Consider the following 16,107-nt stretch of genomic DNA (forward strand, 5'->3'; position numbering starts at 1 on the left):
TTTAGAAACACAGAGGGAGGATATTGTGATCTGTCTCGCTTGAGATTCGGACTTGAGATTCTTTTGGATGAGATTGTCAAAGTGCTTGAATGTGAAAATGGGGGAATGTCTTCGAATTTTGACTTAACAGAGTGTTTGGGACTATGTTGTGAATCTTTGGAGGGTTTCATTCCGCGAGGGGGAGCATGAAAGTCAATACCGGTCGGTCAGCGAATCGACGTGAGGAGTTGCCTACAGAGTATTTGCACCAGGGCATGAGTATCCTGTCAGATGTTTCATCCAGTTCTACACGTTATTCACGTGTTCTACGTACAATGAGGAGAATGCGCTGTTCAACTGCAAATAAACCAATATCGGATTCAAACTCACGCGTCGTTAAATGGATGGTACGAAAGCGTGTAGAGTTCTAGTACTGTTTTCAGTATGCACGTCGCGTCTGTTAACTCTTATTCACTGCACCAGAATTTCAACGCAACAAATGAAACATCATGTCATCATCCCACATCCGATTCGGCCTGCGACGCCTCTTATTCTCATCCTGGCCATCACGACACGCCTTCCTAGTCGCTGGCCTAGTCTCTGGATATGTACTCCATCGCAAAACAGTTTCAACAGAAGCTTCACTAGATCCAGCAAAGAATTCCGTCGTTGCCAGCTATGAGGTAATTGTTTCTGCATTGTTGGATTTAATTTATGTATTTTTAACACTATTCATATATTAGGACCGTATACGGAAATACTCGCATCCTCAAAAAGTATCCAACATGAAGTTTCGAAAATTGTCAGATGAACCGGATCCTAACCACCCTCTATTCACCAGGTCTTTTCATATTTCGCATCGGAACGACGGGACGGAACCCCCTACATGACCATACAAGATCTCATACGGTCACTCACACCATCCAAAGCAACATCATCAACCGAACAGAAACCAATACCACCTGAATCACTCTCATTCTTCAAACTGGCGGATATTGATGCCGATGGACTGATTTCGTTTGAGGAATACTTATTCTTTTTGGCATTGTTGAGTACGGGGGAGGCCAGTTGGAAGGTGGCGTTTAGGCTGTTTGATGAAGATGGTATGCAATAGGATGGACTGTTTTTTTGGCTTCTTTGTTTTGAAGCAAATTGCGCTGACGGAATTCAATATTTGGACTAGGTAACGGGGTGGTATCACTACGGGAATTCAAAAAGATCGTATCGTCGAATATGAGAGCCACGTCTGCTAAATCGCTTGGGTAATAACCTCTCCAGTACTTCCCTTGCTTTAGCTCCACCAACTCACACCAACTCTCATCCCTCACAGATCACGCGAACGCATCGACCTCTCAAGCTCAACATCCCTCCTCCGCTTGTTCTTTGGCGAACGCGGTGAAAAGACACTATCGCTTGACGAATTCGCATCCTTCATGAGTCGTCTGCACACCGAAGTGTCGAGACTCGAGTTCTCGCAGTATGTCGAGTCGGATGCAAGTGATAATAGTATATCGGTGGTGGATTTCGGGAGGGCTGTTGTGGCGTATGATGCTAGGCCCGAGCGGTATGTGAAGAGGTTGGAAAGTAGGAGTAATGGGGGAGAGGATGGTGGTGGTGCGAGGGTTACATTTTTTGAGTTTTTGAATTTTGATTCTATGGTATGTGCTTAGTGGTGGGCGTGGTCTGCAGTGATGTTGCATCGATCATCTCTTTCTCGACTAGTGCTTTTTTGGCTCTACAAACCGTTTGGTAACTCTTTCTCGTTACAGGTCCGCAACTACCTAAACGAAATAGAAGTAGCTGTGAAACTTTACGGTCGTAATGGGCTCGACCGTGACAAGCTCACACGGATCATCAGGACTGTTGCGTATACATCGTAAGCTGATGAATTCCTCCATTACTTGATACCGTTTTTTTGCAACTCACAACCCCTTACACAATAGACTAACACCGTCACAAATGGACGCCATCTTCTACATGTTTGATCCTTCACGATCTGGCAAGGCCATTGACGGTGAAGAGCTTTGTAATGTGTTGAGGAAACGTGTTGCGAGGAATTTGGATGGACCGAGGAGTACACAGTGGGGTGTGGGAGAGTTTTTGGGAAAGTTGAGGGATTGTATATCTAGTTAGAGGTCGTGTGATGGGAATCATGGTTTGTGGGAACCATAGCTCTGAAGATTGTTCCATTTTTTGTTTTTAATAAGTTGCTTTTTATTAAAGAAATAATCTTTCGATAACAAACTATTTTTTCTGCTCCTTCTCATCCTCACTTCATTGTGAAGTTCCCCAAAGCAAGTACAAAATGTGAAGGTGACCAAAGTTGTCCACTTTTTCCCAAGTATCTTGCAAATCCTCCGGATCCTTTTTTGAGTTACAAAACGCCTCCCGAATCACTAGTCAGTTGTAATAAGTCTACTAAAAGGGTGCCGTTTTGAGTGTTCCAGCCGTGAAACTAGTCCTTTGACGTGCCGTCAAAGTTATAGAGTAAAGCGTAATGAATAAATGGCGAGAGACGCAAAAAAATCCAACATTGGCGTTGAGATATCGTAATGACTTTGTCAATTTCGTCTGATAAGGCCCTCTATCAAACAGTCCAGACAAGGTCATATCGGCATTCAGCACATTCGTATTTTTTCAAACAAATTCTTCCCAACAAGACTCATTCTCGTTTCCAATGTCTCAGATTAAATTCACAATCAAATCACCGAAACTGTTAATTCGTTGAAGAACGTTCTTGAAAGGGACGATCGTCTGATAAAGCAAACTGTGTAAACATTGAAAAATGGGTGTCAGTGTATCCATATGGCCACAGACGATTTTTTGACGATCCAGGTGTTATATTTCTTGCATCAGCCATTACATTATCCAGGGATTCGAAATTGACTTCTGCAAGTCTACAGTGTTGGCCGTGTTTGTCTGAGAGTGATGCATGAGTGTGCGAACTTTACTTTCAAGTTGCTCTCGTGAATGACGTCGGCCTGTTGCTTTCTCAAGCGATGGTATCGGTTGTGCTGTTGCAATGATAGAAGAATTCCATTACTCACAACTGCATATTGTAAGCCACTTTTACCTAATTGCGCAATGATTGACTCGGCGGCTGAGAAACTTGCACTCATCTTCGAGCGTCATCTTTGTTCAGGCTTTTTTTTTCGTTGCAAGTTCAAACAGACCTGTCAAACTCACCGAGTCCTTTGAGACCAAACAGCCCCATCAACACGCTTCAGAATTTCGATAGTTTCAACACTTGAAATACTGAAACATCAAGTTTCGATCTGCCACAGTCCAAAAATGTCCTTCACAGCATCACCCCTCGGCCAAGAGATAATATTCACCTGTATCAGGATATCGACTCAATTTGATGGAATGTGTTTGATCTAATGTAAAATTCAAAGGGTTGGAATCAGCATGATGTCAAGAACGACCACCGACCCACCAAAAAACCGACCACGATACGTGAAAATGTTCAAGTTCAACCAAACACACACCAATATACACTCGTATGCACTAAAACGAGGGTAACCTCTATAAGCGTGCATCCCTCGCGAGCCTATTCACCAATGTCAACTACGTCAATATTCGTAAATGTCACTCAACTCTGAAAATCAGCAAGAAAACTTCATACCGGCCGCTCAAGGATAGAGATGATTGGTATTGTTGATTATTTTTTCTGCATCAGGATCGTGAGTACTCAAGTTCTGCATTTAATCACGTGAAGTCTTAATACTTGATGTCAGAAATGTAAGCAAGTTCACCTACTTGATTCGGCCTCCGGCGCATCTTATCCGCATCTTGGCCATCCGACCATTTGTCTTCCAAGTAGCTGTACTAGGCTCGTTGAACCTACCTTATCTCAAAACGATTCAATCTAACGCCGACAGGGTTGAGCGTTGCCAGTGAAGTACAACATCCATCTTGACCTACACCACTACTTTTGTTTATTTAAGCCCCTCTTTATTAAAGAAATAATCTCTCTCTCTCAAACTCCTCATCCTCATCCTAACTACAATCTAAAAATTTCCCCAAAGCAAGTAAAAAAATCAAGCTTGAAACATGTGCCCACTTCTTCCCAAATTATGTTTCTAAATCCTCCCTCATTCCTTCGTATCGGGGAGTTTCAACAACCAGCCTCCCAAACCACACTAAAAACGTAATAAGATTATAATAATGATGAATTCCGGCTTGGCTTAGTCTAGCAGTGAAATTAGTTCCTTGACGTACTAATAATATGGGGGTAGACCATTAGAGCTTAATTTTATGAAGACATGGAGACGAAAAAAAAAATCAAAGCAGAGAACGTAGTGTTCAAACTCACTTTGGCGATTTCGTAGGATGACGCCGCGACTCTAAGAAATACATAAAAAACATCTCATCAGACTCGAGTCTTTGTCACATCCAAACAAATCATCCCAACTTTAACTCACTGTTGTTTCAACGTCTTTGATTGCGGTGAATTCACCATCGAATCACCCAAATTTCCAAACTGTAAATTGGCTGAAGACAGTTGTTGAAGGAGACGATCGCCTGATGAAGCAAATGTCTAAGGAGAGTCGGGTGTCAGTGCACGCGATAATACAAAAAAAATTGGTCCTTTTTTGCATGGTTCAATCCAAGCCCAAGATAAAACCATACAAAACCCAAACCCAATAATATATAGAAACTTACAGGTTTAGACAATGCTGAAGGAGACGACAACGTCCTTCTCGACACTTTGATCAGATTGTCGACAATCTTGGTAATATTGCCCACTGTATCCTTGAATTCATGTCCAACGGGTGTATTTTGTCTCATGGCAAACAAGAGACTTTGGATTGCTTGCACAATCATATCTGTTTGTTTCTCTAAGTATCCCTGCAGTGAAAAACAAAACATTTTAGAGGTTTTTGAAATTAGATCAAAAGCAGCAAAAAAACGACGAGAGATGAATAGTTGCAACTTGCTCTTTACAATGGTAATCCAGGCATAGCATACCTTAAGTTCATCAACCTCATAGGTCTCAGTTCCATTCGAATGACTTGCCCCACCAACAACACCACCATTAACTCCATTCACAGTGGTACTCGTACTTCCACCCACACTACGCCCCAACGACTCATCATCACGACTCTTTAGCGTCCGAACCAAATCCAAAATCACACTAGTCAGATTCGTGGCGGCTCCCTCCACCTCAGATATGGAATGTGGTGCAGATCCATACGATTGTGCGTGTGTCTTGGCTGCAGTCATTAGCCCTGTAAGGGCAGCGGATAACCGAGTCTTGACTTGTGACAGACGGGTAGTGAATTCGGCTGGTTTGGTGGTTTCAGATTGTTCATAGTGTTCCGTGTCTTCTGTGATGCCTTTACATGACATGACTATGGATTTCATGGCTACGAGGACTGAGGTGGGTTGATCCGACCTGATGGTGTGAATGGTGTTAAGAATGTAAACTGAGGCCCAAAAAGTACAGACCATTTTATAAATAATAGTTCACATCTAGACTTGTCAACACAGACGCAAAAAAAAGGCAATGAATCTTCGACGCATACCTGGAGGCCTTCATCAAATCCTCAACAGCACTCTGATACGTCACAATCCGTTGTCGATTGATGACTCCATTATCAACATACATCAAACTCTCCTTGATGTAATCAAAACTGGGTGATTCTCTAAGTGTTGCTATTACAAGCCGAAAAAGAAAGCATTTCAGATTTTTAAAACTCTTTCACAACTCAAGCTTGAATGCATTTCTTACGATCTGCAACACTCTTAGTAACAGCTGCGACATTACTACTACCACCAGCAGATGATGGGTGTTTCTGTAACCTTTCGTTCTATAAGTAGCAGCGTTAGAGTCGGTGGGATAACAGCACAAAAAACAGCACTACATCGGAAGATACCTCTTCTCTGAGTTGTTTGATTGTCGCCTGATCACGTTCATGAGTAGCATTCAACTCATCATTCTTCCTCGACAATGATTTTATCTCGTCCAATAAATTCGTTGCTTCTGCTCTAATATCGTTGGCGATCTATTGAATGACACAGAGGTTGAAAATGGTGTCAAGCGACGACGTATATTGGCAGATGATAGTGATTTGTTTGTCATACCTGCTGCTGTTGATTGTAATCCTCCTGTAATGATTCATAGTTTTCTTTAGCCTTTTGTGCATCCTCTGAAAGCTTTGATATCATTTCGTCCTTTTCTCTTGATTCCTACACATGCGGAAAGAAAATGATTCGTGATTGCTATATGATTTTGTAGCCAACCCGTATTCACGTACAGCCATGACACCAGCTAATCTGTCTTCCAGTTCCTTGATTCTTGAACCAGATGTATCGTATCGTGTTGTCGAGTCTTGAATCTATATCGGTCATCAGGATTGATTTAGTGCAAGTTTTGTCGCACCTATCCTCCAAAACCTTCACATGTCTTACGGTCTCTAATTGAGCAATTCGAGCCTTAAGCCTGCTCACTTCTCCATCGTCGGCTATACTCTTGGAGACTGTAGATTCTCGTGCCTAATAACCAAAAGTGTTAATTCTTCTCCAATCGTCTTTTTTTGGATGTGTCCAAAGACATCAACATCCTGAGCCAGCCCAATCACATACAGTTCCATTGATATTCGGCGGTGGAGCAGCACTCGTAGAATTCAGCATATTTCCTAAATCCGCCATCAGATTATCCAGCGATGCGAAACTGACTTCTGCGGGTTGTACGGGTGACATTGTTTCTCTAGATGGATCTGTGGCTGATTCTGATGATGCTGGTGACTATTAAATATGGAGAATGTGGTTGGTAAACAGAAACAAAGTGGCATCTTCTCACATCAACAAAAACGGGAAGGCAAGGAATTGATACCACTTCAGCAGGACTCTTCCCCGAATTCGGATCAGCTATTAGACCAGGGAATCGCCTTTCCAGTTCATAGTATACGTCGCTAGCGAGATCCTTGAACCTAGAATTTGGTAGCGTAGCGAGTTTTTGTCTGGCTTGGTTTCTTTTTGGGTGGAATTCGTCTTTTACAGGAAGGAATGGGACTACGAGGAAGGGTGAAGCGTTTCAGTTTTTGTACATAAATGTAGAGTATGATTTCGTCCATGTTGTTCTTGACACTGTTGTTGGACCCCACCCAAACCACACCACAATATTGCATGAGACTACGCGACGCATTCATTGGATGATACGTACTGGTGTCGGCCGAGTCCTGTCTCCTCGTCATTTCATCGTATACATCAGTAGATAGTTCCTGGAATTGCTGCTGGGTCAATCTGGTCAACTTTTCACGAGCAGACGCTCGTTGATTACTGGCAGTAGTTGACGATTTCTGGTTTTGGAGATACGAGGCGAGATAGACCTTGAGAGACTCATAGTGCTGCAATGTGGTATGGTCGTAGTCGGCCATATTAATAGTATCAGTATTATTTATATCAGACAATAAACTCCTCTTGGCCGACTGTCAAGTTTGTGAATGAGAAAACAAGGTTTGTTTTGTTTACGACTTGTACGAGGAGACTAGATAAGAAGGAATTTTTTAGTACTTTGGCGATCAAATGGGAGCTTTACACTTCGGACTTTACCTGTTGTTTGTGGTTTTCTGCCAAAGACCGCCGCCCTTGTTATTGGACGAGAGCGAAAGATAAAACTCTACTAAAACACTATAAATCACGTCCTTCCACCACTTGATCTGCGCATGAATAGCACTTTCAAGCCTTAATACGCCATGTCAGTATCAAATTGCACGTGGAAAACACGTCACAAATGTGTAAATCGACATGACTGGGAAGATGTATGCTTTACTACTGTATGTGACGAGCACCGGGCCTGTTTAACTTGATTACCTTGTTGATACGCTTCTAAATAAAATGACCAGAGACTGTGAACTCTCGCCCTTTAGTAGATCTCGAAACAAATGATTCGAATGCCTACAAAACAGCCACCTACAGTAGCAACCATAACTTCTAGCTCAAAACATCACAATTTAACGTGCATTGACGCGTACAGTCACTCTCTGCACCACGAGACTGGGTCGTTTCCAGTGCCAAGACTCCAGAAAGACACGCTGCTGCTCAAAACATCGATCGCAACCTTACAGACTGCAGCGAGCAGAGCCGAGAGACAGAGGATGCGCATAGAAAGGTACCATTTTGTCCAGTAACAAGTTCTTTGAGCAGGAAGATATATGATTTTAAGCTACGGATATAGTATGTGTTTACAATGTAACTACAAACTTACGAAATACAACAGGCCACTTATCAGAAACTACCTCCAAATCAAACACTTTTTCACGCAAACCCACACTCTTCAACCATCTTGGCTCCTTCCTCAACAACCTCATCACGCCTCAAATCACATTCTATAACTGCACCTTCAATAACGTCCGTCACACACGACGGCGACGACATTGTCTCTGATAACTTTTCAGCAGACTTTATAAGAGCTATTAAGAGATGAGTAAACTTAACCCCCTCTTCAGTATCTTCCAGCTTCTTGTATAGGAGGAAGGCATATTTGATCGTGATTCGAGATCGAGCGTATATTCCTTCGGCTTCTTTGATGACCCGATTGTAATCTTTGGGTGGAAGTGGTTTGACGGTTCTGTATTTTGATAATGGTGGTGACGTTTCTACTGATTTTGAAGATAGGAATAGGAATTCCATTTCAGATGATAGCTCGACCATCGTTGCGGATTCAGATGGTGATGATATACGTGATGCGGGTATTGATGATTGTGTAGCCGATACCGGTACTGGCAATGGAAATGATATGGTTGTTACTTGGGTACCTTTCGATGGCATATCATTCGAGTTACCAGAAAGGGAAGACGACGACAAAGACGCCAGTAAATGCTTTCCTCCGTCCAAGACCCAGTTCCAGCTATTCAAAGTTTCCTTTTCAGGTGGAGCGTTCCAATAAATAATGTCTAGAGATGAGAAAACGGTCAAAACGAAACACATGAGTCCAACAAAGCAAGGTGCCTAACTCTTACTATCAAACCCATTCAAAAGTTTCCTATGGTGCTTTCCTTCATCGCCTTCTCGTTCTTGTTCCTTGTCTCCTTCTTTGTCCTCATTGAATTCTTCAGGAAATGGTGTATCATCTAATATAATTCGACGTCGTTTGGTGCGGATGATAGGATTGATTTCGGATGCCGTTTTCGGTTTGGATCCTTCATCAATGTTGACTTTTACTTCAGGGTGTATTTCTGCAGCCTCAACGAGCGTGTTTTTGGTATACGAGTAGAAGACCTGTGTTAATAAACACCATCAGCCGAGAACCTAATAAGGTGCAAGTAAAGAAACTTGTGGATCTCATACAATAAAGTCCTTTGCTTGTAAGTAGAGGACTTCAGAAACAGCCCAGTCCATGTCATCAAAGCAGCCATGAAGCCACTCCCATAAGCGGCACGGAGCGTATTCGGCATGAGCAGTATCACAGAGCTTACAAGTCCTATATATCAATTGTGGAGAAGACTGTTAGCTTATCGAGACAAAAGATGGAGAATGCAACACTTGAACACAGTCATTTACGCACTGCTTTCCACAAGACGGGCATTGCCATGGCTCATCCGTATACTCCAACACAATCAATTTATGACCGCAAGTGCAGGTGACATCTGCATTAATTCGCAGAATGAGGATACTTTCTCCCTCCCTCCAAGACTTGCTCACGTAATCTTGCACCATAGCACAAGTAGCTGGACTATGATCGAGCTGATGACATCTAGTACACATATATTCACCACACATGCAGCGCATGACTGGTCCAGATGAGTTGGCCGAGAGTTTCAACACGTGATGACACTTTGGGTTTATACAGTTAGCCAAATCGTTCCTGCTGCATATATAGGACCTAACTAAAGCTTCGTTTTCGTCAATGGAGAAGGAGGGATCTGGAGTTACGATATCAGCGAATGATTGAGGACTGTCCAGGTATCGTTCCATAGTTTCGTCGGCATCAAATTTATATCGTGATAATAGCTTTACAGCAGCTTCGGCTGGTATTTGAAGCACTTGAGCAGTTGACCGTGCCAGATTCTCAAGGTCAAAGGTGACTTCGTGCAGACTCAAGAACGAGACCTTGACTTTTGACGAAGGTAGAGCGGTTCGAGCAGTTCCAATAGTGACTATCGATGTACTTCATATAAATTTCACCGTGAATAACTTCATTCAAATGCATCCATACATGGTATTGAGTAAACAGAGCCAACATCTTCATCGTCTTCATCTGATGTCGAGGCTTTCTCATCTTCTCCGTCCATTTGAGATGCAGACGAGGCTGCATAAGATGAATGCAGTGATATGACATCAAACTCTTGGCCGTCATGCACCATCTCGAACTCTGAAAAGTCAGAGTCGGAATCCATTGTTGAGATTGTTAAATGTTGAATCTACAGTTCCAAGCTAGAGTTCTAAAGTAGGAGCTGATAATATAGGCTACTGAGAGCTAATACTGGGCTTATTTTCATCAGTTTCACTACATGAAAAGGTGCATACGTTTGGAATGTGCACCCAAGTCCCAGCAGTCTGCCAGTATTGTGCCCGAGAAAGCACGTGAGGTTCTCACATGAACAAACTATACGTAATGTTAGCTGTAATCGCCTCCAAATGCTCTAATCGCTCTCCATCAACGATTTGTGCTCCACGTGATATTGCTCTCCACGTGATATTCTGACGTGTCTCACAGTGTACCCTATCGCTCTCGGCGTGTAAACTACTAAAAAATTGAGATGCATGTAATATGTGTATGATACGGATATAATATGTGTTATGTCGCGGTTTTGTGTTTCGTGGTGTTTATCTGTGGTTGTTCGGTTAGTAATGCTATTGGATTGGCTGACCATTCAGGTGGTGGTCCTAGTTTAGATGATGCAAACGGTGCTTTGATTGTAGTCGATTTAGAGGGTAATGCGGCTGCAAGCCCTGATGATGGCAATAGGCCGGGTGATACGGGTTGTGGTAGTGGAATCGACATTGATGTTGCTGGTGTACTTTTCGATGGGATATCGTTCGAGTGTGCAGAAAGAGCAGACGATGAAGACGGTTGAGGGGTCATTTCTCTGTCAGAGCTCCAGTTCCAGCTATCTATATATTCCCCTTCAGACTGTGCTTCCCGTATACTGGAGCCTTTTCTCCTTCAGATACAATATCCCATATAGGAAGCGGTTCTTGTCCTTCCAGTAGCACGTTTTTGGCTCTCCGTTGCAAGTCTAGCAGCCTCTTAATTTCTGCATCGGAACTACTTAGAAGCTCCTGTGGTTTGTCGTTGGCGTCCCATAGCCCGTTTACTTTAGCGAAACGTGCGTTGGCTTCGATAGGTGGTTGGCTGTATAGAGTGTTTTCGGTTATATGACTGATTTTAAAAGAGGATGCCCCTTGAGGGGCTGAACCCATGTGATCTTTTACTTCCGGCAGTATTTCTGCGGCCTCGACGAGAGTGGTGTAGGCATAACAGTGGAAGACTTGTGTCAGAAAACGTTGTCAGCCCATACGAACCAACAGGCCGAATAGAATGCGGGAGACACTGTCGAGCACACATGGCATTAGAAATGTGGATAACTTACTATAAAATCCTTTGCTAAGAGAATAGAGTGCTTGAACAACACTCCAATTGTCCTCATCAAAGCAGTCATTAAGCAACTCCCATCAACGACAAGGGCCGTATTCAAACTGAGCAGCATCACAGACTTTGCAAGTCCTGTGGTTTTAAGTTTTGAAGAAGAAATTTGTCAGTTTCTCGAGCAAATTGACAAGAGTTTCATCTGATTTGGAGCTTGACCACAGTCATTCACGTACTTTCCTCCACAAGATGCGCATTGCAATAGACCATCTGTATACTCCAAAAGAGTCATTTTATGACCACAACTACAGGTGACTTCTGCGTCGATTCGAAGAATCCGGATGCTTTCTCCCTCCCTCCAAGACTTGCTCACGTAATCTTGCACCATGGTACATGTAGCGGGACTATGATCGAGCTAGTGACATCCCGTACATATGCATTCCCCACACATGCAGCACATGACCGGTCCAGTTGAGTTGGCCGAGAGACTCAATACACGACGACATTTCGGATTTATACAGTTGGCCAAATCGTTCCTGCTACGAACATAAGACCGGATTATCGGCTCTGGGATTTCGTTGGAAGAGAAGACGGATCTGGTGTCAAAATGTCGGAAAACGATTTGGGATTTGTCCAAGTATCGTTCCATGCATTCGTCGGGATCGAATTTATGCCGTGATAATACCTGAGAGCAGCTTTGGTTGGTATTTGAAGCACTTGTACGGTAGACAGTGCTAGGTTTCTGAGGTCAAAGGCGACTTCGTGAAGTGTCAAGAATGACCCCTTGACTTTTGAGTAAGAACTCAGAAAAGTCAGAGAGCTCCTCAGAGTCCGACTCCATCCGTTTTTATTCATTTTCAGACGGTTAGAGTCCTAATGTAGAAGCAAGATTCTCAGGAGGCGATGTGGGCTGCTTGTAGTTGATACCAGTATACCTGTTTGGATCAATTAAACTGGGTAGCGAAGTTCCCCAACCAGAGAATGTACGCACAACAATCTCTGACGAACAAGATATACGAAATTCTTGCTGATACAAACGCTAGTGTCGTGTCCAAACAGTCAGATTTGTCCTAATAAAAATTTATTCCGAAACATGGTATCCAATGCCGATGATGACAACCTGTTATTGTGACGTTTCCAATGGCTCTATTCTTGTACAAATCTCCCTGCCGCTGTAATCTATGGTCCCTTCACCAGATGATGACATTGCGCCACTGCCACTGTGCACGTCAGAACGTTCACCGGCTTTAGCGAGAGATAAAACGGCAATACCAGTGTTGACTATCAAAGCTAGATGTGCTGCTAGAACTCCCTTGTATATAGCAACGTCCGGGAAGCCTGTTATCTCTCCCATTCCCCAAATTCCATATGCAATACCCATAGCTAAAGCGTAGAATGGCACAAACACGACAGCCGTAAACACAAATGCACGCATCATGGCATAACCGAGCTTCTTTAATCTCCAAGACACCCAATCAGAGTCCAGTGGTGGTGGTGCAAATACGTCCATGTCGCCTCCAAGGACTATCCGCAATGGGAATGATAGGGACTGGCTTTGGAAGTTGCTAATGGGACTTGTTTTGCCTCGTCGGGCTTCGTAAGAGGAGTAGCCTCCTTGTAGCAGATACGTTAGACTAGGTTGTGTGGTTGGAGGAACGTGTCAGTTCGATGTTGGAATGTCAGCTTACCCGACAAGACTTACAAGACCTTGGCAAATATCGAGATGGCCGAGTCCGCAGCAATAGTGTATGGCAGAGCCAACGTGTGTGCTTTGTGGCCGTTATCTACATGTAAGATTAGGTGTTTGAATCAACGTCCTGCGAACAAAGTAAGTTTTGATGTTGCCCATACACATTGAATTTGCCACTGAGAACTCCGTTCCAGCCTCGACAATCATGGCAAATAGTCCGTGTCGTAACAAGAGTGGCAATGCGGCCTTCCGGAATGTAATTGGCTCCCTCATTTCCAACTAACAACCAAAACTGCACAAATTAGTAGGCTTCCTTGGCGAGATACGACCAAAATCTAACCGTAAACATACTGCAACAATTTTTAGCCACTAAGAAACAGGATGCAAGTTCGATCTGCTCTATCTAGCGTGTATTCACGTGCTTGCGACTGGTTGTAAGATTTGCAAATGTTTGGACTTAGAGAGTTCTGGCAGCGCCCACTTGTTAAAAATTACAAAATCACGTTCTAGGACACGCAGATTCGGGTCTAAACCCTTCTACTTCCTTTGTGCAAAATCCGCCACCTCCTTTAAAGTCACGGCATCATCGTCAGAGTCCGCAATAACGAAGCAATAGCAACTACGACACAATCGCAATCATCTTATAGATTCTTGAAGCTGAATAAGTCAGTTATGGCTGAAAAGACGATACTCGAAACGATCGCTAAACACATGGACTTTGGAACATTATTTAGTCTCTCGTTGGTCAATAAGACATGGAATGAAGTCACTGTAGCTGCTCTTTATGCAGTATTTCCAGCACAAGTAAATCATCTTATTACCTTACTTTGAGCTTTGTGTATGACATCGCAGTATTTATGCAAATCAACTAACCAATCTCTACTCCTTATTTAGAACCATACAGCACTCTCCATAAAGTACACTAAGGCGCTCTTCAATTTGATGACGGCAGACAGACGATAAGCGACGCTCTCGTCGCTGACTGCAAATACTTCATGTCCAAGCTCCACCTTGCGGCGTTCATACCCAAATACGAGCAAAAGGCTCTATCCAAGGTCTCTGAATCGGCTCTGTATCGGAATGGGCTCGTCAAGCCATTCCTGATCCAGCATCTTGTTGGACTAAAGTCATTGTAGGTTGGACTGGAGGTACCGTCACAGCCTTGTACTTTAGGACGAGCTCAGACGATGATGTCCAGTTTCCGCATACTGCTCAATATTGGTATAAATCCGCTATAGAGCATCCCAAAGTCACAGCTCTGGTAGTTGGCGTTTGAACTGTCTCCATTTTCAGTGAATTTCAGTGGACGTCACTTCTACCCTATCATATCTCATACCTGATATTCAGTAAACTGAGACTGATACATTGGATTGTTTCAAAGGGTGTTTGGGCTAAACTGTGAAGAAAGCTTGAAGCACGCTTGAAAACATAACATTTTACGACAAATGCATGTCTTACATCAGCTAAACTGGCTTCAATCGCGGACCAGTTACCCCACGGAACGAATCATCGCATGGCAGGAAGCAGTCTTGTCAGCCACGTTATTGACGGAAGAGCGGAAAAGTTGTATGCCCGGCAACCTAAGAAACATAAATGAGTCAGGACCGTGAATCGAGCTCCACCGGAAATCCAACTCTTTACTCTGCCAAAGCTCTCTCAAATGAACTCGCTCTCAAGTTACAATTATCATGTACAATCATGTAAAATACAAGGTCCATTGAATACAGAACAAATGAGGAAATGATCTTCTAAGTCTGACGAGATCTCTTCGCCACGAATGCTATAATAGGTCTACAATCAAGTACAAAAACGTACATAACGCTGAATAAAAACTTTTCTTGTCCATCTTTCTAGTCCCCACATGACTTTGTTGGAGCTGGCAAATCGCAAGACAACGTCCTGTTGATGGTGGCCGGCATGGTTGTCCAGCCCGACACCATTTCTCAAACTCAGGGTGTGCCTATGATTTGGTACAACTAGTTTGTACACAAGTACGTTACGTTCAAATATAAAAACGTCTCTCTATCCATACCCGATCAACCATCTTTACCTAACTTGGAAATTCAACCCTAGTAATATTCAGTGTTTAGGCAACGTTGTTGACAAAGGGGCTGATTTCTAAACTCCGAAATCATGCAACGTTGTAGACGCAAGACCGGGCGGCGACTTGAGCGCCTCATTTTTCCAAATTTCGTTCATTGCAAACAAACTCGCCCTCAAAGGACGCTTGTCACTACCCTCAGGTAAATATATTGACAAAGCCTTTGAATCAACAGCAGACGATCAAATGAGCTGCCAGGTCTAACGAAATTTCTACACAACTGAAATTATCATAGGTCTACAATCAAGCAATCTCCACTTGTATCCAACCAATATGAAGGTCGTCGCAATCTCCTTGGTCGTATCGGCTACTCTTGTAATGTCTGCATTCGGTGCACCCGCAGCCGGGTTCCAAAGGCCCCCAAAGTGAGTTCAAAATCTCCAATTTTGTACCTTTTGGATATCCTTGTCTCAACTCTCATTCCCATTCCTTTCTCAAGCTCCCATGACTCTTTCTGTGGAATTCCTGATGGTGATCATGCCAACTGGGTCAAAGATTGGGGAACAACACACTTCTGTTGTTTCCCGAAGGATGGTTCTGCCAAGTTTGAATATGGTGCTGGGAATGACAAAGGCGGAATCTGTTGGGTCTCTTCTGGTGCTGGATTCAGTGCTTATCAAGGTTGCTGCAAGGCCCATAATAACCGTGATGGGATTTGCGCCACTTGCTAGCGATAAATTACTAGCTTTCACACCTTCGTTCACTTGGTGCTTGTTTCTCTGTATCTGTGCGTGTGTGTCTGGGTTGTAGTTTTTGCTGAACTTGCTTCAAATATAAAAAGTATCTCCATACGTTCTCGTT

The 16,107-nt window shown here is 43.3% G+C and overlaps 2 protein-coding genes across 2 annotated transcripts; one reads left to right on the plus strand and one right to left on the minus strand.

The window, feature by feature from the left end:
• Positions 1-488: 488 nt before the first annotated feature.
• Positions 489-2,112, plus strand: SmJEL517_g02756 (uncharacterized protein; the record flags this gene model as incomplete). Its single annotated transcript, XM_031168684.1, has 7 exons — positions 489-662; positions 723-755; positions 821-1,082; positions 1,163-1,241; positions 1,310-1,637; positions 1,749-1,855; positions 1,923-2,112. The coding sequence occupies 7 exons, from the start codon at positions 489-491 to the stop codon at positions 2,110-2,112; spliced, it is 1,173 nt and encodes a 390-aa protein (XP_031025435.1).
• Positions 2,113-4,073: 1,961 nt separating this feature from the next.
• SmJEL517_g02757 (uncharacterized protein) lies at positions 4,074-7,361 on the minus strand (the record flags this gene model as incomplete). The annotated part of the gene is made up of 14 exons (XM_031168685.1): positions 4,074-4,121; positions 4,295-4,325; positions 4,404-4,519; positions 4,645-4,830; positions 4,951-5,377; positions 5,508-5,637; positions 5,714-5,792; positions 5,859-5,987; positions 6,067-6,171; positions 6,240-6,320; positions 6,394-6,477; positions 6,568-6,729; positions 6,818-6,996; positions 7,148-7,361. 14 exons carry the CDS (start codon positions 7,359-7,361, stop codon positions 4,074-4,076), a joined length of 1,971 nt encoding a protein of 656 aa, XP_031025434.1.
• Between the last annotated feature and the right edge of the window lie 8,746 nt (positions 7,362-16,107).

This window comes from Synchytrium microbalum (genome assembly GCF_006535985.1).
Source record: "Synchytrium microbalum strain JEL517 chromosome Unknown SmJEL517_scf0012, whole genome shotgun sequence".
Classification (NCBI taxonomy): Eukaryota; Fungi; Chytridiomycota; class Chytridiomycetes; order Synchytriales; family Synchytriaceae; genus Synchytrium; species Synchytrium microbalum.